Here is a 24820-nt window from a genome sequence, read left to right on the forward strand (position 1 = left end):
ATGGACGATCGATTTAGATCAATCTGATTCCAAATCCATGATTACAATATAAAACGTGAAAAAGAGTTGGCAGCATATATTTCTTGCCACCAAATCTAGATCAATTCCCCATACGTGCAGAGTATTGAATCTCAACATACAGTTTCGTGATGACACATCTTCATGAACTATAAACATGAAGCCTTCACATATGGGTAGGTGAACTAAGTTCCTTGCCACCACCCACCCTATCATTTTCCATTCTTGAATTGAGAGTTGTCATTCTCTTGTACCTTTTTGTAGTATAGATTTGAATGATTTGAGTAATTTGAAATGACGGAATTTTACTCTCATTGGAGAAATAGTATTTTACATCAAAAATGTTCTTTTAAATTTATTGCCTTTGTGATTTGTATTAAAAAAAAAAAAAGAAACAGAAATATCCTTTTGATTCTGATACATCCAATATTCACCGGGCCAATCAATGACCGCCACGTGTCACAAACGACCCACTCCATAGCTAAGGGGAACGAACCGGGGTCCCAGCACCACTCGGGGGCGCGGCCCAGCATCAGGGCGCGGCCTCCTCACCCAGGCGCGGCCTCCTCACCAGGGCGCGGCCTCACCTAGGCGCGGCCTCCTCACCCAGGCGCGGCCTCACCCAGGCGCGGCCTCCTCACCAGGGCGCGGCCTCACCCAGGCGCGGCCTCCTCACCCAGGCGCGGCCTCACTCAGGCGCGGCCACCACTTGGGCGCGGCCTCACCTAGGCGCAGCCACACATCCAGGCGCAGCCTCACCCAGGCGCGGCCTGCACCCAGGCACAACATCGTGGGCACGTGAGGTGGGGGCCACCCATCTACGATCCGATCGTATCGCTAAGACTCATGTCACTACCAGGACTCTAGACCGCCGCTTAGAGGTCACGTCATCCAGACGGATTCAAGCACCAAGGACGTTATCACCACACGCGGGTATCTATCCACCAAGGATCCTGATGCCACCAGGACACTCCCTCCCACGGGGAGATGGCCAATCAGGATAGAGCCCCGTTACCCAGGGTCTCTATCCACTCAACGGCACAATCGCCATCAAACGGGGACTCTCCACACCGCCATACACCGCCATATGCTACTATAAAAGGCAAGGTACGCAACCCCATCAAGGGACATCAAAACTCATACTGAATAATCACTATTCATCTATTTGCGCCAGGAGATCTAACTTTGGCATCGGAGAGCCCTAGGCCGGGACCACACCGGTTCTCTCTATTGACCCCTTTGGTCCACTTGCAGGTGACGGCACTCGCAGGACCGCTCGACGATTTCTTGACGCAACAGATTCTTTTCTCATAGTATAAATTAAAATTTGCATGTCTATACAAAGTATAAGGCGAGAAAGAACGCCACCCACTTGTGCAAGTCACACCGTTGCTATGCCCTGATACAGGGATACATGAAATGTCCACTGCACCCCTAAACATTTTTGAGATTTCAAAAAAACAATCGATCATTTCATGTGTACCTGTATTAAGGCATAGGGGCGATACCTGACAAATGAATATGGAAGGGTAGCAATTATAGCATCAAGAAATGAAACTAGTAGAAAAGACTGGAATCTAATGAATATTTTACTTTAATTGGAGAATATGTCCAATAACTTTAGATTTGGCACCTAAACATAAAAAAGTAAGCTAATATAGACTTTGACTTTAGGCTTTGGGCTATAAGGGAAATAGGACATGAGAAGATTGCAGGAGATATACATGTGAAATTATGTAATTAACCCTATTTGGATAGGGAAAAGTTAAAAGGAGACTGGAGAGGGCAAGGCCCAAACTCAGATGGCTAGATACCCCTCCTGAGTCCTGACCTCCTCCTTAAACCACCCATTTAAGAATTAAGAGATACCATACCCTCCAATTCAAAAATTGATGGTCCTGCACTAGCTAGGGGTAGCAAGTGCAGCCCCTCACCTGTCACTACCTAATCTTTGCCTTTGAAACCCCTCAATGATCATACCCTTTTTTTTTTGTTTTTCTCTTCTAGCCTTTTCTCTAATCTCCTTCTTTTCTTAGAAAAAGAGGAACACAAGGGGTTGGTTCATTATTGCTCATTAAGAATACTTGATTGAAATAGAGAGATTAGGTAGCCAGTTGTCCCCACTGTACTTATATTCCCAACCAACAAACAAAATGTCTCCATTGATTGCTCAATCCACATTTAACAATCAATCTGAAATGTTATTACAAACCTCTCTCGGGGTAATTCGGTATTTGAATTTTGATTTGCATGTCTCACCCCACATCTTTCCCTTGTAAACTGTAGATCCAAAACCTAATTGGGCTTTACCTTCCTCTCTCTCTCTCTCTCTCTCACAGAACAAAGGCTGCATTCCTTGAGAAAAACAGTCTTATAGCCTGGCTCATTGTTCTTGAAATAACAGCCCAATTGTTTAGCCTCATATCACATCTCACAACCATCTTCCACTGTTACAGTTTTGAATTATAATTAAAGGAGAATGTTTTCTGTGTCGCAGCGTAGGCTGCGCCTAGACACATGGGTAGCCTGTGTAGAGGGGCAGGGTGATCATTGTGCCCACCCCCATGTGCCTGGGCGTAGCCTGCTCTGCAACACAGAAAACAGTGCCCCATAATTAAATGAAGGAAAAAAGGATCTTCAAGTTTTTTTTCATACAGATAGGGATCTTCAAAAGTGAGTTTCATTTTTGTCACGTGAACGAGTAATATGATTGTTTTAATCATTGTAATTCTAATGAATAGTGTGGATTGGTCACGTGTTATATTTCAAGACCTAAGTCAATCAAAATATTCTTTCATGTATTAATATGCATCCCCATGTGTATCTATGCACATTTATAGTTACTCTAATCATTGCGGCCCACCTTCCCATAGCCGTGAATTTCGTGAAGCTCTTTTTGCCCTTTTGGTAGATTCTGATTGAACTGAGCTTTATAGGTAAGGACCAAGGGGTCTACTTGTTCATAGAATTTAGGCTCACATAAGATCCACTTTGAGATTCTTTTCTAAGTGAGCTGCTTGGAGAACCCTTCCTGAAAAATATATAGAACAATGCAATAACACTTTTCTCTTTGGCTTGTTGCTAGCCAGGATCTTCCATCATCTCCATTAGTGTGTCATTGTAGTGATTCTACCTTGTCTTAACTCGGTGTAACTTGAACAGAATTAGTACATGTAGAATTGAGCTTAGATGGAATTGATCAAGAATCGTTTCTTAGCCAAATCTTGATTCCAATCCGATTTTTTAAACTATGACACCAACAAACCAATTGGTTGACAAACAAGACCTTTTCTTTGGCCCTCCCTCTGTATATCTTTCATAAGGGTGTTAAAAGGTTCGGTTTGGACTACTTGAGGGTAGAAATCGTAATCACACTGTTTAGCTAAATGGTTGCATATCCAAAACCGTAACCATTTAGTAAACGATTTCGGTTAAATGGTTATACACAGTTTTACACGATTTTCGGTTAAATAGTTCTACACGGTTTGGGTTAGCCGATTATGAATAACATCCTTGATTTACTAAATAGTTTCATAGTTTTCAAACCAAACCTCCTGCATTTTTTATTAGAAAATGGGTTATAGCCTGTAGTGCATCTCTTTTAATTAGTAAATACTTTCAATGGACGATGGATCCCATGAAAATGTTGTACCTTCAATCACTGTTTACCCTTCTTCTTTTTTTTTTGGGTAGAAAACGATTTACCTTCTATGTAATAATACTAAATAGTTTCATAGTTTTCAAACCAAACCTCCTGCATTTTTTATTAGAAAATGGGTTATAGCCTGTAGTGCATCTCTTTTAATTAGTAAATACTTTCAATGGACGATGGATCCCATGAAAATGTTGTACCTTCAATCACTGTTTACCCTTCTTTTTTTTTTTTGGGTAGAAAACGATTTACCTTCTATGTAATAATACTAAATAGTTATTAGTAATTAGTTATTAATTATGAAGTTATTAGTTTTTTTTTTTTTTTTGAAAAAAAGAAATCATTTATTGAAGAAACATGACTTAGTGGTTAATACTTAATCGTTGCTATTGCTAGGTTTTGAATATTTTGATGTTTGATTTAAACAATTATAATCGGTTGTAATTGGATTAAATGGCCTGAAACCATTGGATTAATCAGTTAAAGTCGGACCGAACCGTTTAGTTAAATGGTGGCATTTCTGAAACTATAATCAGACCATTTATTTAAACGATTTGCCTGTTCCGACTTAAACGGTTTGGTTCAATTTCGATTTTGTTTTGACACCTTTAATCTTTCATAAACCATTTTGCCTTCCACAATGGTTTCGACGCTTTAGCTTTCACAAATTCGTATGCTAATCCACCCTATAAAATGTCAAAAGAAAGAGAACGAAGAACGCAATGAAATTCCCCTGTTTGTGAAGCAATTTATAATTAAACCATCAGGCTTGGACTTGGAATCTCATCCAATCATATTAAGGATTCCCTCTTTAGATATTCTCTCGAACGAAAAAGTAGATTCTATGTTAAGCGTTACTTTCGTTCACAAGCAAACTCAATGAACCTTGTGTAATGATGTACAACCAGTTAGATACGATAAAGATCTCTCAGATTTTCAGGATCACTATCACTAAAACCCTAGTAAACAAAATATGTGACAGTATAACATGTAAGGTTCTTCAAATGATAAAGTCTGAAACACACAAATATGTATTTGCATTTGTGTGGATCTCTATTTTCATGAATACACAATACGTCAATCATGTCAATAGAGAACCCAACTCCGTTCCTATTTGCAAAAACTTCGTAGTCATTCCTCTGGAGATACTATCGCCTATATTATTGTGAATTAATTAAAATTAAATAATTTATTTTGGATTTGATGGAATCGAGGCCGATATCAATACATTGTTGATTCTGTATCATTCGTAAAATCGTTCGACAAGACTGATCTGTATCGGCCAATACCGAGATTAAAACCGTGTTATCGTCGTAACCAAATAGGAAAGAATATTCTTTCTCGGAGAATAGAACGGAAAATAAAACCAGATATTGATTTATTAATCATAAGTTACTGTAATAATACTAAGTATCCGATCAAATCCCAACTGTATTTCGGTGAAGTAATTCCGCGTACAGTCGCATTTGTTTGGCAGAAGCCTGCGAGTCCAAATAAATTCGCGGTTAGACTTTATTATTAGTAGTCTCAAAAAGATTCCAGCAATAAAAGATGAGCGGAAGAGGTCGCAGGCTCGCAGCTTCACTTCCTTCCTTTTCCCAATTGAAATTTGAAAGTTGAATCACTCTCGCGTTTCAGCTTTTTTTGAAAATAATTACTACTTCTCTTCTCGTTCTCCGCCATTGACTCATTGAATTTTGCTTCAAGAACTTTCATTCTCACGAACTCCATTATAAGGGTTTCATCGTTTGTTCCTCCATGAAACTTTCATTCTTACATCTATCTCTCTCAATCTCGAACCTCTCTTCTGTGTCACTATATGTTGTCGAATTTCATAGATTTTCGTGAACGAATTAGAATCTGAAGGTTCAGAACTGTCGTGGAGACGAACGAATTCCTGGGCTACTCTCATCGTTTCATGTAGTATCCAGTAAATTAAGCTTCTCCTCTTCCGACTCTGCGATACCAATTCGGATTCCGGCTATCGGAATCATGCTCCCGAGCAACACGGTTTCTCTTCTTCTTGTGGTAGCCGGTGTCTTCGTGGTGGTCTTCCGACTGTTCCTAAGGGCTACGACTCTCTCCTTTCTCCTGAAGAAATGGTGGAGATCGATTGACGATCGGTTTCACGTATATCAGTTCTACAAAGTTCCCGAATTCAACCAGAGTTTCCAAGAGAACCAGCTGTATAGAAAAGTTTCCACGTACCTGAGCTCCTTGGCTTCCATCGAAGACTCGGATTTCGCGAACCTCTTCGCAGGAAGGAAAACGAACGACATCGTCTTACAGCTCGATACCAACCAAACAGTCCTCGACACGTTCCTTGGGGCGAGAGTCTCTTGGAAGAACGAAACGAGCAGCGACGGAACCAACATTTCTCGTACGTTAGTCCTGAAGATAAAAAAGAGAGATAAGCGTCGGATCATCCGTCCTTATCTGCAACACATCCACTCCGTCACCGACGAGATTGAACAGAGGAAGAAGGAAGTCAAGCTCTACACGAACGCCGAAACAGAGCATTGCAACGGCGGCGGAAGATGGAAATCCGTGCCCTTCAGCCACCCGTCCACCCTCGACACCGTCGCCATGGATTCTGATCTCAAGAACAAAATTAAGTCTGATCTTGAGTCGTTTCTCAAATCCAAACAGTACTACCATCGGCTCGGCCGCGTCTGGAAGCGGAGCTACCTGCTGTACGGGCCGTCGGGTACCGGAAAATCGAGCTTTGTGGCCGCCATGGCCAAATTCCTCTGTTACGACGTGTACGACGTCGATCTTTCTAAAGCTTCCGACGATTCGGATCTGAAGATGCTTCTCTTACAAACTACAAGCAGATCTGTTATAGTCATAGAGGATCTCGATCGGTTCCTGGGCGAGAAATCGTCGGCGGTTAGTTTATCCGGGGTTCTGAACTTCATGGATGGGATATTCTCATGTTGTGGGGAAGAGCGGGTGATGGTATTCACCATGACCAGTAAAGATCACATCGACCCCGCCATCCTTAGACCGGGAAGAATCGACGTTCACATACACTTTCCTCTCTGCGATTTCCCTGCGTTCAAGACTCTAGCGAACAGTTACTTAGGGGTGAAGGATCACAAGCTTTTCCCTCAGGTGGAGGAGATTTTTCAGGGCGGAGCGACTCTGAGCCCGGCAGAGATCGGAGAGATCATGATCGTGAACCGGAGCTCACCCAGTCGGGCACTGAAATCCGTGATCAATGCGCTCCAAACCCACGGTGATGGAAGAAAGGGTCCCGGGAAGCAAGGGCAGCGATTGAGCGAAAGTACGTCGGGGAACGGACGATTGGCTGACGAGGCTGGGGATCCAGGCGGCGGCACCGGTGGCGGCGGTGGTGGGATTATTTGCAGGGAAAGCGTCCACACTGTGAGAGAGTTCAGGAAATTGTACAGTCTGTTGAGGATGAAGAGCAATAGAAAATCGGGGCCGTTGGATCTGGGTTTGGGGGAGAAGAAGGAAGGGTGACCATATGACGACGGCGTGCAATTCCGACGAGTCGGTACCGGCGCTTACGATATGTTGCCCCCAGGTTTGTTTGGTTTTCATTTCTCGGAATACATTTCAGGTCCAGAATGTATTTTGAAAACCCAATTCTGTTCTAGACCTAAAATATATTCCCAGAATTCATACCAAACCCAACCTAAATGTTGGAATACACGGGCTCCGGCTCCTTCAAAAAAATTTCTGAAAACTCGTGCTCTCTCTCTAATTTTTCAGGGATGCCTTTTAAATAGTTATATATTTAAGCTAAAAAAAAAAAGGAAAAAAAGATGATGATGATGATAAAATAGTTTAGAAAAGGTGTTGCTGCTTGTAAATAATCATTTTTATTTCTTTCAGTAATGTACAATATATAAGGAGATATTCAAAAGATGCACATTAATGTCTCAGTTTCCCATTTCATTCCAATTTGTGCAAATCCATTCATTCCACATTTCTCATGCATCATTCCTGTGAAACTATACCAGAGAATGACAGTCTTTCTACACAGATAGGTACCTATTAATTCCTTGTCTGAGATGTGTCGAAGGTGTGGAAACCCCATCGCATATATTGTTAAATTGCTCTTTTATTAAAATTGTATGGTTTGGGTGTTCTCTTTCCCATCATCGGAATAACACAACGGGAGACTATTCGCATGGATTCTAGGTTGGGATCAACCATCTTAGAAAAATCGGGAGTGCTCTGGCTTTTGTACATTGCATGGTACAGACATGTGGTATGCACGGAATGAATTAAAATTTTCTCGGAAAACATGGACCCCCTTAAAGTCATCACAACAGCTCAAAAGGCACACTTAAATTCTTGCAAGCCCAACTACCTCTAGTGGCTATAACACGAGTATCTGATAACCCCAGGGGAAGTCAAGTTGAGAGACATGTCTGGAGTCTGGACCCGTCATCCTATTTATGAATTTTTCTTCTCTCAAGCTGGGGTGTAAATGAATAGCTGAAATCCGTTTTCGTATTCATTTAGCATTATTCGAATCCGTCCGAAAGCTAAATGGATGCAAATACGGATAGGCTATAGCTATCTGAAAAGCTATATTTACATATAAACGGATAAAATATCCGATCCGTATCCGTATCTGTTTAGCACTATCCGAATCCGTCTGAAAGCTAATCGGATGTGGATATAGCACTATCCGAGCCAAATTCGATCCGTTTACAACCCTACTCTCAGGTTCCCTGCCCGGTCAGGTTCATAGGTTCCTCTCATAGGGAGGGTGAAAATGACGACCTCACCCCATCCGGGTAGTGTATTCGGGCAAGGGGTGAGGTCATCATTTCCAATCCCTTATGAGAGGAACCTACGAACCTGACCGGATAGGGAACCTTAGAGGAGTTAAGTCCCCAATTTAGAGGACTCACAAAAATACCTCGGATGGTGCCACAATCTCTTCTACAGATAAAAATGTGTTGAACTACTTTAACAAGCCGCGCGTGAGGTAGCCTACCACACCCCCGCCCTCCTTTTCTATAATTTAAACATCAATGTTGCGTGAAGTCAAGATGGTAATAAAGGGTGGGGGTTTTAGGGCTGTGATTAGAGATCATTTGGTCTAGATCTATTTTGTGGCCAGATCTATTTTGTGAAATCTGAACCAGCATCTTTTACCTGCATTTTACTAGGTGAAGCTTTGGCTATTCGAAGTGGAATATTAGAAGCACTGTCAAATTGCATGGAGCAAATTATTGTGGAAACAAACTGCAAGGAACTCTGGTCATACGTCTCAAAAGCAACTAATATCGTTCCTGTATTACTGCAACCTATGATTGGGGTTATTTTACACTTGTCCAATTATTTTGTTGATTATAAGTTTGCAGGTATATTTTTAGGAAGGTGAATAAAATTGCATATTCCTTAGCTAGGAAGGCCTTGTCAATGTGGTTTATGACAATTTGGCTCAATTCCACTTTATGGTTGACATAATTGTGTATCCTGATAACTATGTGTGTTGACTGTTCACCATGTTTGCTCACTAGACATGCCTGTCCAAAGTAATTTATGGGGGGAGGGAGAGCAACAAGGAATGGGAAAATGTAATATCCACACGCTCTTTCCGCGGCCCAACCTCCCCAACACACATGTAGAGAGAACTAAATTGATGAGGAAACCAAAATTAAGAAAAAGAGTAGTCTTGGTTCTTACATACCCATTTTAAATGCCAATAATTACAGTATTGCAGTTCAAATTGGACCTAAACTTGGCAAAAATGCACACCCTTAGGTCCTTGCTTAGATTAAAATTTCAATCTTACTAGAATTTGCCATGTGACAAAAACAGAGCTTTGAAAATCCAAGCTATGGAAGAGTGCATAACCTCTCCATCCAATAGTTATAATAACTACATACGCTATCCACATGACAAAAAGTAATGAACGTGTGGAGATGGGTTTCTACCAAGAGCATTTAGGAACCTTGTTTAATTCAAAAAACCAGAAAAAGTGAAAGAGAAGCATAATATCCTCATTTCTTTGTACATACTAATTGAAAGTTTTAATCAATGTTTGGATGCACTCACGGAATAGACTATGGGTCTAGAATGCATTTTAAAGCGAGAAAATAAAATGTTGAGTTTTAGAATATTTTTAGATCCGAAATCTATTCTGTTAATGCATAGTTTAAACCCGAGTAGTTTCTTAGAATAATATCAAATCTCAACTAAAGAATTCAAAACTCAAAAAGGTGAGCCTTAGTTCTACTGAGAATCTACAAACCATATGATTTTGATGTTTTTGCATGGTTTGCAAGTGATTTCCATGAAACATGAAAGGACCTCTTTTGCCCTCTTTAGATTCGATAAAACAATAATGTACATAAGAGAGAGCGAGGTCATTTCATATGAGAAGTACAGACATAGACAAAGAGGCTCTAGTGTATCCTCCCCTGACGGCTCATAGAATTTTTTTTTGTAAAAAAAATAATAAAAAGGGGAGGGGGATCACTGCCCGGCTGCATGGCCCATGCACTAGCGTGGGGACCAATGAGAGCGCATAGGGGCGTCCAACAAGGGAAGGATTTTTAATTTCACTAGGGGAGGGGCAGTCATTTCACCATTTCCCCTAAAGGCTTGTTTGTTTTGTGGGAAAAAATGGGATAGGAAAAATGGGTGGGATAATTTGAATGTTTTCCATAAAATCCCCAAAACGATGGTTATTTGAACTCGGGGTAGTGCGGTATCATTTTGTTACATCCCCAAGAAATGGTTGGGCAGTTGGGTTAACCTTAGTCCGATCTGGCCCAACCAATTTCCACCCACGCCGGCCTGGAACCGCATCTTGTGGGCTGGGCTAGGGTTGAGAATCTGATGAAATGCCCGCATGAAATTATTCGGCTGGCCATGGCCTTCAAGAAGGCCGCCCGGGCCTTTTCGAATCCATTAGCCAAAGAGGCCTATAGGCAGGCAGGTTATGTTGTCGATTAGTGGACTGAGCAGGAAGCTTTTACTCATCCAAAAATACAGCGGTGTCGCTCCTCTCATGGCGACTCTGAGTAATCCCAGGGTTTCTGCTTTCTCCCGCTGGTTCTCCTGTCAGTACTTCTCCGAAGAGAGTTGGAACTCACAATGGTAGTTTCCACTGTGATGAAGCTCTTGGCTGTTTCATGATTCGTCTCACCGATAAGTTTTCCTCTGCAGAAATAGTACGAACCCGAGATTCTCAGGTATACTTTAACGAACTTTGTTTACCCCCAATTTTAGAAAATTTCTCGTGTCTTGGGTTATTGGTTGACTAAATTGGTGCTATAGATGTTGGAAACGCTTGATGCGGTGCTTGATGTTGGAGGCGTCTACGATCCGAGCCGGGACCGTTATGATCATCACCAGAAGGGTTTTGATGAAGTTTTTGGTCATGGCTTCACTACCAAGCTCAGTAGTGCTGGACTTGTGTATAAGGTAATCCAACTTTTCTGTCAGTCTTTTTTACTTAATACACATAATGTTGGTCAGGGAATGGGGTGGGTCTGGCTAAGGCCTAAGGCTTAATGGTTTATTTCTGCATAGTTCATAATCCAACCACGATCCATTCTAGCTTAGTATCCAAAGCATTTATCCTCTTAAATTACGTTGGGTTTGGACTCTTTCAAGTCTTAAGAGTGCAGTGTAGCTTCCTGTCATTATTTAACACATCTAAGATTCCAAGTATTCTCGGTACAATTAATATCATTGCAACCTCAGGTCTTCCTTTTCACAGTTTGATGTCCGTTTTCTTATTATAGCATTTTGGGAAGGAGATAATTGCAAAGGAGCTTCAAGCTGATGAAGGACACCCAGATGTACATCGGTTGTTTCTAGCTATCTATAAAAGCTTTATGGAGGTAAAACTCTCTCTCTTCAGAGGTTCATTCAATATTGGGAAACGTCTGGGGACCTTAGGATGAGCTATTTTGGCGGACCGTGTCATTGTATAAGACTGCATGGAATCAGAAGTTCCTCAAACGAAAGCAAGCAATTTGGGGATACTAGGTGGTGCAATTGCACTGGTCCTCCTAGCATTGCTCTTTAAAGATTTTGTTGGCGTTCGTTGACTCCCTGATTAAATTGTTATTTTTCAATTAACCGTAGAAGAAGCCTTTTCATTGTGTGCTTTATTCTAGTCAAATATCATGACATGCATCTTATGTAGATAAGTTTTTATTTTAATCTCACCAGGAGGATAGAATGGGTAGTAGTGTGAGGAGTATAATGCGTCTAATGTCAGATGTTTAATTTGTAATCCATAACAAGTTCTTTAGATTTGGTAGTAAAACAAAGTGCAATTTGCAGTCCTGCAATTCCATGAATCTGAAAATTGTCTTCTAAACTAGTAGTTCAACATTGTTGTGGGGATTTTCAAGGGCATATTAATCAGTTAAAATACATTATGTGATGAATGAGCATCCAAGTGGATGAGCCAAGTTTATTTAAAATCTTTATTTTACTTTACTAATTTGGTTATCCATTCCTCATCAATTCTTTTAAAGACTAAATATGTAGTTGCATTAACTACTTGGTGAGGCGAGGTCTAATCAATGTTTGCTTGGCGTCGCAATTCGCAAGATGTGAATATTTTAATGAAGTGACCATCGGAAGTTTGTAATTTTTTAAAATAATACAAGAAAAAAGGAAGTTGAAACAACATTTTAGAACACTTGAACTTTGGCAATTTTACACTAAGTGAGTGCTTTTCATGCTGGCTGCCTGAGCCTTTTTACTGTTCGACCAAGTGATGGTCCCATAAATCTACACTTAGAAAAAAAGGAAATTCAGGAAAAAAAGATGGAAATTTTATTAATTGTTATTTTGAGGACAAATTGAGGCCTAAGCCTCATTTATTCATGTCTTTGGGTAAAAAAGAAGCATAAACTTTAAGCTCCATGCCACAACCCCCTCCCTCCCCCCCAAAAAAAAAAAAAAAAAAAAAAGAAAAAGAAAAAAAAGGGACCTTTAATTATGGTGCTTAGGCCTCAATGCCTAATATTGTTGCCTTTCCTCCTGATGAGCGTCTTTGAAACATTATCTACCTTGTTCTCTCTCTGCGGTGATTCCTTTTTAACACTATAGCGTGGCATATGCATCTTTGGGTGTTTAGCTAGTTGTTTCTGTTGGTTTTTCTCATGATGTGCCAAAACAAGCTACCTTTTAACAATTTTATTTGCTTATCACAGGCAATTGATGCTATTGACAATGGGGTTAATCAGTATGATACAGACCAGCCGCCAAGATTTGTGAATAATACCCACTTGTCTTCAAGAATTGGAAAACTTAATTTGGACTGGATTGATCCCGACCAATCAGCTGAAAGGGAAAATGAGGCCTTTAAACGCGCAATGAATCTGGCAGGCAGTGAATTTTTAGAGGTTATCTGTTGTTTTTCTCTATTGAGATTGTTTTGCGGATCACCTGCTAATTGATTTGGAAAAGAGTGTGTTCTTAACCCAAATAAGCAATAAATAGCTAAAGTGTTGATGGTTGAAAGGCTTAAGGGGTATATTTTTTCTCCTCCTAACAACAATTTGTATTCTTATTCCCAGAACGTTCAATATCATGCGAGGTCATGGTTACCAGCTCGAACGATTGTCATGGAGAGTCTTGCTGCAAGGAGAGATATTGACCCCAGTGGAGAAATCATGACATTGAATAGTTTTTGCCCTGTAAGTCAGTAGTGTGTTTGATGCTGCTTCTTAGAGGCAAGGGCAGCTTAGCTTCTTTGTGCGGGTTCAGCATTTGTCTTTCATGTTTCTGAATTATCCCTTTCATGTTATTACAACAACAACAACACAGCCTAATCCCAACTAAATGGGGTTGGCTACATGGATCCTTTCAAAAATAAAGTAGAGAAAACTGAGGTCCTCAAAAAGGGAAAGGACAGTAAGAGAAACTTAAAAAGAAATGGTATAAGAAAGGTAAGTTATGGAAAATGAAAGATGAAAGTAAGAGGAAAGAGGATAGCCCAGGAATTCAAGAAAATCTCAACTACATGGTGTCGATAATTTGGATCCTTGCCCTCCAATAGGCTCTATCTGAGGTCATACTTGGCACAAGACCCAGACTATGCAAGTCATACTTCACAACTTCACCTTTGGTCATTTTAGGCCTGCCCCAAGTTCTTTTAGCTCTCTTTCAATCGGCGTCGGATCACTTCTCCTTACTGGGGCATCCCCAGGCCTCTGTTGCACATGGCCAAACCACCTCGGGCGATATTCTCAGAGCTTGTCACTGATCGGGGCAACTCCCACATCAACTCTAATACTTTTGTTCCTTACTTTATTCTTCCTAGTTTTGTCGCACATCCATCTTAACATCCTCATCTTTGCAACACATAGCTTCGCTATATGGCTACTTCTTGACTGTCCAACATTCCACCCCATACATCATAGCCAGTTGGACAATAGTCCTGTAGAACTTTCCTTTAAGGTTTAAAGGAATGTATCAGTCACATAGAACTCCGGTCGCACCTCTCTACTTCATCCATCCTACTTTAATTCTTTGTGAAACATCATCATCTATGTCACCTTCTTTGTGTGAAACATCATCATCTATCCGTTTTATGTTATTAATGTTTTAATTGTCTGAATATTTATATGCTGGTGTTTAATCTCATACATCTATTTTTCTGAAATGTTTTAGTTGTAGGAAGGATTGAATGATTTGGAAAATCCTTGGGAAATATATGATGTTTGTAGCAAGGAGAAGAACTTAGTAACCAGTCAATCAGAGATCAAAGTAGAGAAGAAACCAAGGGAAGAATACTATTATTTTTATTTTTAAAGAGAAATCAAACGATACTGCTTATTCTTCCCCTAACTCAGTTTAAACCACTAATAAAAATAACTCTTTAAAATAAAAAATAATTACTATCAATCCTATTCTTCTTATTTTTATTTTTAAGCAGGGGAAGAATAAGCAGTGTGGCTTCTGTTAAAGAGGAGAAAGGACCATTACAACTCGTCTATAAAAATAACTCTTTAAAATAATAATAACCACACTGCTTTAGTCTTCCCCTAACTTAGTTTATAAAAGGAAAAGGCAGAAGCTGGGAAACTATCAATCCTTTCACTTGAATTTCTACCAATAAGAACCATTGACACAGGTTGCCCAAATGGATTATTAGGTGACATTTCTTTTCATTGTGGAATTTCAGCTCTCTCTCTCTCTCTCTCATGTCCACTGCTATCACTTATTGCTGAACAATTCATTCTTGTCAACATGACACAACGCATGTATGGAACAGTACATTTGTCTTGCATGCACTCAGTAGTTGAACTCTTGGTCATGGCTATGAAGAGGAAGATTTACCGCCTCTGTTTTGCACTTTTTGGTTAAATCACACATTTTTTTTGGGAACACATGGATGGTTTAGTGCAAGGTATTAGTCAAGGAGAAAAGATTACTATAGGGGGTGATATGAATGGACATGTTGGGAGAGATCATAGAGGCTATGAAGGCGTGCATGGAGGTTATGGATTTGGAGAGAGGAATGAGGAGGGTATCTCAATTTTGGATTTTGCAGTTGCGTATGATCTATCCATTGTAAACACTTACTTTGATAAGAGAGAAGAGCATTTAGTCACCTACAAAAGTGGACATCAACAACACAGCCTTATCCCAACTTAATGGGGTTGGCTACATGGATCCTAGTATAGACAGAAAATTAATATAGAGGTGGACATCATAATAGCCAAATAGATTTCTTCCTAACTAGAAAGTCTAACAAATTTCTTTGCAAGGACTGTAAAGTTATACCAAGGGAGAGCTTAGCCACTCAACATAGATTGGTGGTCATGGATATGTGTTTCATTACATATGATAGGTGAGCCTACTTGCCCTGAGGTAAGGTAGTGGAGCGTGAAAGGAGACTCCTTGAAGTCATTTACTGACAAAGCGGTCAAACAAGGAAAGTGGGACTTTGAGGGAGACTAATTTGATGTGGAACGAGATGTGTACGCGTATTAAGAAGGTGGCTAAAGAGATACTAGGGGAATCGAAAGAAATCCGCTATTCCCCTAGGGAGACTTGGTGGTGGGACGATGAGGTCCAAGCAGCCATTAAGACTAAGAAAGCTAGATTTAAGGCTTGGCAAAGTACTAAGGATGTGGAAGATTTAAAAAGGTATAAATTTGCCGGAAATGAAGCTAGGAAGACTGTGAAGAATGCAAGGGCGATTAGTGATAAAGTCTATTTAGGAGTTTATAAGTCCCAGTCCCAGTTAGGGTCAAGTTTAATTTCAGTTTTAGATTACTATTAAGATTCTTTTATTTTCTTATTTAAATATTAGTTTGTAATCACGTAAGATTCAGATTGGAGAATGAAGTTTATTTGAGTTGTGCTGGATAGGTACGATAACAAGGTCTTGTGACCTCTCTCTCCCCTCCTCTGAAATCTCTTCTCCTCTCTTCTTCTGTTTCTTTATCCTGGCTATATCTTTGCTCTTTTTATTTCCTGCAACTTCATCACCTTGTTGCTACTAGCGATAAACCAGAACCGAACAGAGGAGTCCATTGATTTGAAATCCCATACTGGTTTGGTTTGAAACTTAGGGTGTGAAAACCCTTTCCGTGGGTGATTCAGATACTAGTTTTCTCAGCCCCATTCAACTTCCCTATCATGAACAATAACCAGAAATCAGATCTGGTCTAAGACCCTTTCTCCAGATCTGTTTCAGCCCCTCATTACTTGACTTATATTGCTTGCTTAGGTCTGATATTAGTGGGGTTCAGAAGGATTTTCGGTTATGGTTCTTCGATTGAAATCTCAAGGTAAACAGAAGCCAATTGAGTGAGTTCTTCCTTTGGAACCAAATCTGAGCTTCCGCCATTGACTCAGTTGCAGGAGGTTGAAGATAGCCCCCTTACTGACAATAATACTTCTATTAATTGTCTTATTTCTTGTTTTCCCTGGAGTGCCCCTCCTGTCTCCATTAATTCTATTTTGTCCCATGCCCTATTTGCTTCCAAGTATGTCCTTGATAGATAAATGCTAATTCCTATTAGGTACTCTCTTCTTTATCTACCAATTTAAACCTTAGAATTTCTGGTTATTACAAGATTTCCATTGCCCGTCTATTGTTCGGACTTTTGTTAACTAAGTGGGCCGTTAGCGATTTGAGTCGGGTTTTGAATCTTGGATCCGCATCAGTCTCTAGAGATTTAATCTGGCATGTGCCAGGGAAGAGAAGTGTCAAGTATGTATGTAGACATATTTAAAGGTATGTATGATAGTGTAGTAACTATTGTAAGAACTGTGTGGGGTCATGGTAGTGAATTCCCAATTACAATGGGGTTACATTAAGGATCGGCTTTAAGTCCTTGTTTGTTTGGGCTTATCATGGATGAGTTAACCAGGGACATCCAAGATGAGATTCGTTGGCGCATGATTTTTGTTGATGACATTGTTTTGATGGATGAGACAAAAGCAGGAATTAACGCCAAGCTGGAGTCATGGAGATCAACCTTGGAATCAAAAGATTTTAAAATAAGTAGAACGAAGACGGAGTATATGGTGTGTAACTTTAGTAACTCTAGGATGGATAGTTAGGGGATGATAGTTTATGAGAGGGAGATCCCATAAAGTGATTATTTTAGGTATCTGAGATTAATCATCAGTAGGGAAGGTGATATTGAAGATGATGTTTCACAGAGAATTATAGTAGAATGAAGTGAAGAGGTGCATCCGGAGTGTGGTGTGATCGACGGATTCCTTTAAAGCTTGAAGGAATATTTTATAGGTCAGTCATACGACCGGCTATGATGTATGGTATGGAATGTTGGGCAGTTAAGAAGCGTCATGTATATAAGCTAGTTGTAAAAAAGCGTCATGTATATAAGATAGGAGTAGCAGAGATGAGGATGTTGGGATGGATGTGTGGCAAAACTAGGAAGGATAAAATAAGGAATCATCATATTAGTGCTGATTTGGGAGTTGCCCCGATTTAAGATAAGCTACGAGAAAGTCATCTGAGGTGGCATGGCCATGTTCAATGGAGGAATTCAGATACTACAGTTTGGAGGAATGACTTGATTCAGATTGAATGTACTAAAAGAGCTAGGGGCAGGCCTAAAATGACCCTAGGAGAAGTGAGGAAAGACATGCATAGCTTAGGTCTTGTTTCAGGTATGATCTTGAATAGAGCTGATTGGAGGCCAAAGATTCATGTAGCCAACCTATGTAGTTGGAATAATGCTGAGTTGTTGTTGTTAATTGTTGTTCTGTTCTTTTTCTTTCTAAATTTTTTATTAATCTTTTGCCTTTGCAAGGATCCATGTAGCCGACCCCATTTAGTTGGGATAAGGCTGAGTTGTTGTTGTTGTTTGTCAAGTCACACATTTTCCTACTATCATAAGGTTTTGGAGGCATGTCGTACCTCGACTCTTCAACATATTCATACCTGGTGCTAATACCTGAACCCATGTAACATGTACTGATAAAACCTGGAATAATTGTCATTTTGTTGCTGGAAATTAACCCTTAAAATACAAGTTTGGGACATTTGGTCAAGTACTGCTTTCTTGAACCGAATGTCCTGTGACTTGTAACCAAATTAATCACACTAAAATTTTTCCCTTTTAGCTTGCTTCTTATTCCATGAATTTTTAGAAACTGAGGCTAAATTTTCATGCTAGTGGCTACATCTAATGTTTTTTCGCTTTTTAGTTTTATGAACCAACAATGCACACTTTCTTCTAGGCAATTTTTGTCAGCTTTATGCGTTATGTTTCTTGTGGCAGGGTCATGTTGTATGATTTTTTCCACAGGTTATTTCTCATTGGAAGTTGTAAAAATGAAGTGACTGTTCATTTATTAGCATTTCACTTATTTCCTGTTATTTAGTCACAATCATTTGATATTAATATAATCCTATGAACTGTTACTTGTCATTTTTTTAAAATATAGCAATAGTTTCATTTGGGGCTTCTGTTGTCTGCATGGACCACATAAGCGTTTTCTCTATGGCCCTAATCATAGTTATCAAGGCGTCACCTAGGCGGGCTCCTTGGTCTGCCTTGTTGGTGTCGGCTTGATTTTGGACCTTCTCCAACGCCTTGGTTGGCCCTAATATCTGCCACTTGTCGATTAGGTGGGGCACAAATTTTATGGACATTTAGGGTTCATGGTCCCTAATGGAGTTGACAACATGGTAAAATAAGGGATGAAACACACAGAAGATTCCAGTTTTTCAGAAAATGGTAAATAATGAATGGACGGCTGAAAATAGAGGGCACAAAGCCTATATGTTTTGGGTCGGGGATGGTGTTATATGATTGAATTTGGAATTGCCATGTCATCAGTTGACAAGAACTAGATGAAATGTATTGGAACGCCCAGCAAAAGAGCTTTTTCCTTTCACCTATTGCTTCTTGTTCTACATTATTGGGACTGGAATTTTCTGTGCTCACATGGAGAACCATTTGTAAAATTATCTTAATCAGTTTCTTGCATATCGCCAAGTTGGCCTCACTGTAGTTAGGGGTAATTGTGTGGGTGTTTATTGGCTGAGTGTTACCTTTTGCTTCTTGTGACTTACTCCTTTTGATTCTTCTTGAATGAAAGCAGCTTTTGGTTTTTGAAGATTCATGAGAATGTACCTAACTGGTTCTTGTGTATTTTTTCTTTTATGTTTTTGTCTGCAAGCTCAGAAGGTTCTCATTCTATTTAACATGTTTTGCAGTGGAAGCTTCACTTATTTGAGCTTGAGGAAGAGATGAAGATTGATCCTCTAATCAAATATGTTATTTATCAGGTATTGTAGCCATCTTGCATCTGAAAATTTGATACTCATCAATATTAATGGATGAAATGACTTTTTCGATTCTCTATTGAACTATGGATCATGAAAGATTAATTCTCATATGGAAAGATCATCATTATGACTCGAAATCCCTGTGTTCTTAAAACTCAACTGGATCATGTTTCCCATTTTTATTTAGATTATGTTTTTCTTCACCTGTGTGGAAGAGGGAATCTCCTCTCCACTGGTGATGTGATCCTACGATTGGACTCCCGTGTCATCGTTATCTCCCACCCTATATTCTACAGGGTCTAAAATACCGTTCCCCATGGTAATTAAAGGGTTCAGATCTCCATGGTGAGGAGATCCTTTCTTCACCATGGGTGAGGAGAAACTGGGTCGCAATAATACTTCCTCTCCTCAATCTGTGCAACTTTTCTTCCATGCTTATGATTTTTTTTAATTGCAATCTGTAGGATGAAAGGAGCAAAAGTTGGCGAGTGCAGGCAATGGCAGTATCTCCTGATAAATTTGAGAGCCGAAAGCCCCTCCCTTCTCAATGGAGGGGTTTAAGGGATGATGAACTCTCCAAAGAAGCGGGTATCTCTGGTTGCGTTTTTGTCCATATGAGTGGTTTTATTGGAGGCAACACAAGTTACGAGGGTGCTTTGGCTATGGCTAGAGCTTCTTTGAAGATTTAATCAGTGAAGAATGAGCTGCATGCGTTTAAGTATTGAAAGCAAGTATTATCGTACCGTTTGAGCTGGATGTCATGACGACTGTTCTATGGTAATCTGACCTTTTTGGCACATTTAAACAGCTGTCCAAGGACCAAGTTGGTCTGCTACATTGGTTTGGTTCAGGTTTTTAGATTTACTCTTCACAGAATATGTTGTTCATTAACAAGGTATGTATCATTTTTTTGAAGTTACCATATCGGCAGAGAACTCCCATTTATTTGTTAGTCTTCGTAAACTGATGTGTGGTTACTTAAAAAAAAGATTTGATAGAGGCAGTTTGAATTTTTGTCTACACATCCACCTTTGCTCAATACTTTCCAATGCGATTAAATCATACCAGCTATTATCTCACCGTATAGGTTAAGAATCCAGAAATCTGTAGCAGTCGGAGCTTCTAACTAATTAATACTTAGCGTGACAGGACTGAAGTACTTGTGTGGATGCATGAACATGCATCATCCATTTTCATAATTGTTTGAACTTTGAAGAAATATTTTCTTGTGGAAGATTAGGAAGTTGGCTATGGATATGCGGTTGGGTTGATTTTTGGTTTGGGTCTTGCAGGTGGGTCGGTGAATTGAGCATTTACTCATGTGTGGATGCATGAACATGCATCATCCATTTTCATAACTGTTTGAACTTTGAAGAATATTTTCGTGTGTGGAAGATTAGGAAGTTGGCTATGGATATGCGGTTGAGTTGATTTTTGGTTTGGGTGTTGCAGGTGGGTCAGTGAATTGAGCATTTACCCTATACCTTGTGAATCCCCCATTCAGTCTATGCGACTCATTTGGTGCAATTTTGAGGCCCAAAATATTTTGGGACATTGAAATTAGCCATTTTTTAATGGAAGAATGAGTCTTTCTTTTGTGTAATCAATGGTTGGTTACACCAAGAAGGGCCGAAAAATTGTATTACTCATCAGATTATGCAATTGTTGATTGTCTTATTTGATCCAAGTTAGATGGTTACAACCAATAACCCTTTTTGCAGATCCAGGATTATTAGAATCAGAATCAGAATCAGAATCAGGGGTCAAATCAGCCCATCTATTGATCCCAGATTGGAATCAGCCATAATCGGTCCCTAGAATCAGCCTTCAAATCTGAAAACTCAAGGATCCGGTGACCAAAAAACCCTAGAATCGGTTGCTTCGAATTGGCCGGAATTGGGATCCAGTATGAGCGTATTGCAGCAGTCCACTGCATGGAGGTCCTTAAAGGGCATAGATAACAGTTTTCCATCAATCATATAAAATGCGGGCATCAGCAAAACCACCAAAAAAACACTAAATCTCCAATTTAGGTACAACCTCCGCTAATCACACTAGACTGGATACAGCTTCAGGGTGTGAACAAAAGATTGGTGCCTCTTCTATCTTTTCCTCTTGCAACGGATGAGAAGACTGGTGCTGAGAATTGAAAAATAATGTCTCACTTGTGTCAAAAGCTGGAGTTTATATCAAGTTGTCTCACTCCTCTGAAACTGTAGGTAATCCTTCCTTAAACCACGAGTATAGACCTCCTTCCAAGTGGAAAACATTGTCATATCCGTTGAGAACGAGCAGGTAAGCAGCTATTAGAGACCTACACCAAACAGTGTAAACATGTTATTAATTAAATGACATTGCAAAGACGTGACCTTAACCAGGACAAGACGACGGCAATGTTGTTGATTTAATAATTAGGATTTACACTACTGTAACAGTTTACTTCTAGGGGAAACCTGGCTAGTGAACTCATCTAGAATAGAATAACAAGGGAAAGAGAAGATTACACCAGAAATACATGGAACTACCAACATGTCCAACAGCCTAAAACCAAGACTTGAAAGGGAACACCATGCACAAGCTTGGAGTAAAAGTGATGAAGATAAAAAAAATCAATTCATAGCAGAGAATGCAGAGTTATCCATGGCGAACTTTGATTCTTGATACCACTCAAAGTAGGGCTATGTTAATTTTCCAACTGCCAATATGTTTATGTTCATGAATACCACAAAGATCGAATTAGCTCAGACCAAAAACAATAATGGTTCTTTCCCTTCAATATAAAGCATGAGGATTCCCATGTCAAGTTGCACCAACATTAAAAAACATTTGGAAAATATTGATTCTTCTTGTTATTCTCAGCTACTACATCATCTAGCTACACATGTGCAGTTAAATAAGGAGAAAATTCCTGGTGGGCCCTGCATTAACCATCAACTTATTTTCATAAGATGCACTTAACTACCAAAGTAACTCTTCCTACACTGGATGTGAAATCCTCATCATTCTTCTCAAAAATCATCTCCTACCATCGAAATATCTTTATCCAACCCCTTTCAAACTCCATCTCTCCCAAATCTTGGAATCATGGGTAAGTTTTAAAATAATTGGGTAGCATTCTGATGTTACATTTAGAAATGGGGATTTCTAGATAATGTTCCCCTATTTCTATAGTTCTATGTTCGTATACATGTCATATATATATATATATATATAAACAAATTGTTCATATTTGACAAGTTAGAAGCAAGAAAAAGTAAATATCTAGATATATGATATGTAAAGACTCGGAAAATATCAGTGTCTTTACATGTTTTTTAGTCAAGTAGAGTCACTGAGAAATGGAGCCTATTATATAATGAAGCATAACAATTTAAAGTGAGAGTGAAAATCACCTTGATTGTTGGCCTTCAGGAAGATTTTGGGTTGGTCGCATTGTTCCTCCTGATGAGCAAGCAACTATTATTTTTGAGTTCTTATCTAATTTTGACTGCACACCTGTTCAGAGATACAAGCATTTAGTTTATGCTGAAAAGTTCAGAATCGTAAGGAACAAATGTAGATTGTTACAGAACTAACAAAACTGCAGCTTACTTTGTATAAACTCAGGGTTTTCTTCTGTCCCAGCAAAGATGCCGAAGAATGCAAATGCAGCACGCCTAGCAATATCCCAGGCTGTCCATTCCTTTATGAGTCTATAGATTTGGACATTGATAGCTTCAGGTGGATGACCCTATATAGAAAGAGGAATAGCTAGTCAAGAGATAATCACATAAAAGAAGTAGATCTCCCTATCTGTAACTCATGTATGATGATATATCATGTTTGATTGATTGCATGGAATTGCCAAAGACCTATGAGAAGTTAAGAAGTAATTAGCCTAATTCCAGTGGTAGTGTAGAGAATTCAAATTACCTCTTTGAATTCTGCCTCAGGACGGACATCAAGGATTACAAAGTTATTTTCTTTCTGAAGACGTAGGGCTTCTTTTACATCCACACTGCGTACCTGCAGTGTTAATAGTTCATCAGTAAGAAGTTTTAACATGTCACATGTAAAGCCAACCAGACACTGGTATCCATTGTTAGTTTCTTAGCAGCTCATCTGGGCAAGTAATTAATGCAGATTATACAATCTTCTTCAATCTCTGTATCTTTCTGGTTAATAATAATTACAGAACATGACTTCAAGACTTTTTTTGGTTCCCCCATCTTTTTAAGAAGCAATGGAGTGGGTTTGTAATGGCTAGGGCTCGTGTTTCATGCATAGAACAGTGGTGTTCTTAGTTCTCTTTCTAATGGGTGGGAAATGCAGTGATCCAACTAGAATTAACCTACTCGCAGAAGGCCAGGTAATATTACTCATATACCACTGGTTTTCTCTGCAGAGGAATTTCATTCTGTGATTGAATTTACGAGGACTAAGAAGATGGTTTCCATGACACAGGCGATACTGGAAAGAGCCCACTGCTGCTGCAATTGATTCAACATCCAGAATCTTTCATGTGTTCAATGAAACATATCAATTGATTGATGAACCACGCTAGTAGTAAGTAAGAGATTTGAAACAAGAAGCTGTGAAGTTGCATGAAGCAATAAGCTATAAAGTTTGCGTGCGTGCACCATTTTCGTTCTAACTACAGTACTTGGAAGGCCCACTTTTGGAAATTTGAGACTACTCTAATTCAGATACCAATGAGTACAAGTACAGAGTAAATTATCAGAAAAGCTAGAAGAAGGTGGAGTTTATTACCCTTTTCTGAAGTAGACATTCACGCTTGATTTTCCAATCTTCTTCAGCTGCTCTCACGAACCAGAGAGAAAGTTCCAGAGAAAGGGGTTAAATTTAACCCGAATTGTTCCCAGTAATCAGAGTAATAAGCATTTGGTTTTGAAAAATTAACGAAAACGGCAAGTACCTGGCGATTTCACGGGCTTGGTGGCAGCACTTCGGATTGTCGAAATGGAGGTAGATCGGGAGTGGGAAAACAATTTCACACCCAACGGAGAAAGGGCTCCTGTTGCCAAGGAAAGAGAACCAAATTTAGGAGTTGAGAAGGGAATGATGGATGAATTGGGATGTGAAGGAGGAGCTGGGTATGAAGTGATGATCAGTCGAAGAGCGATCATTCTTCAGACTTGAAGAGACGAACAGAGACGGAAAGAGAGAGAAATAGAAGGTTGAGGGAGGAGAATGATGGTTACAATTAATAAAGAAACGGATAAAAACTAGAAAATTCTCTGTAAAATTTGTCTATTTCTCAAGAGTGTTTAATTAGATTGCAGTACTACTAATCACCCTTTGTTTCTTCCTTCTTCGTTAATTGGGTTGGCTCCTCCTCCTTCCTGTGCTACTGTTCTCCCGATGAGATTATGAACAGTAGCACTGTGAGGTCAGTGGTGGTGGCCCAA

At 39.7% G+C, this 24820-nt stretch overlaps 3 protein-coding genes across 3 annotated transcripts; 2 read left to right on the forward strand and 1 right to left on the reverse strand.

The window, feature by feature from the left end:
* The first annotated feature begins 5474 nt into the window (after positions 1-5474).
* On the forward strand, positions 5475-7225 carry LOC122664989 (AAA-ATPase At2g46620-like). The gene has a single exon (XM_043861040.1). The coding sequence runs from the start codon at positions 5663-5665 to the stop codon at positions 7154-7156; it is 1494 nt and encodes a 497-aa protein (XP_043716975.1). The 5' UTR covers positions 5475-5662; the 3' UTR covers positions 7157-7225.
* LOC122665007 (rhodanese-like domain-containing protein 14, chloroplastic) lies at positions 6256-24652 on the reverse strand. The gene is made up of 9 exons (XM_043861063.1): positions 24328-24652; positions 24162-24208; positions 23325-23417; positions 23004-23142; positions 22805-22907; positions 21616-21726; positions 13745-13752; positions 7327-7331; positions 6256-6268 (listed from the first exon to the last, which is right to left on the reverse strand). The coding sequence occupies exons 1-7, from the start codon at positions 24536-24538 to the stop codon at positions 13749-13751; spliced, it is 708 nt and encodes a 235-aa protein (XP_043716998.1). The 5' UTR covers positions 24539-24652; the 3' UTR covers positions 6256-6268; positions 7327-7331; positions 13745-13748.
* On the forward strand, positions 10553-20323 carry LOC122665000 (MYG1 protein-like). Its single transcript, XM_043861051.1, is given in 8 exon segments — positions 10553-10712; positions 10714-10857; positions 10943-11089; positions 11413-11511; positions 12841-13032; positions 13207-13326; positions 19341-19412; positions 19877-20323. Coding segments are annotated over 8 exon segments (1107 nt in total). The 5' UTR covers positions 10553-10604; the 3' UTR covers positions 20102-20323.
* Positions 24653-24820: the final 168 nt, after the last annotated feature.

The sequence above is a fragment of the Telopea speciosissima genome, chromosome 1 (assembly GCF_018873765.1).
Source record: "Telopea speciosissima isolate NSW1024214 ecotype Mountain lineage chromosome 1, Tspe_v1, whole genome shotgun sequence".
Lineage (NCBI taxonomy): Eukaryota > Viridiplantae > Streptophyta > Magnoliopsida > Proteales > Proteaceae > Telopea > Telopea speciosissima.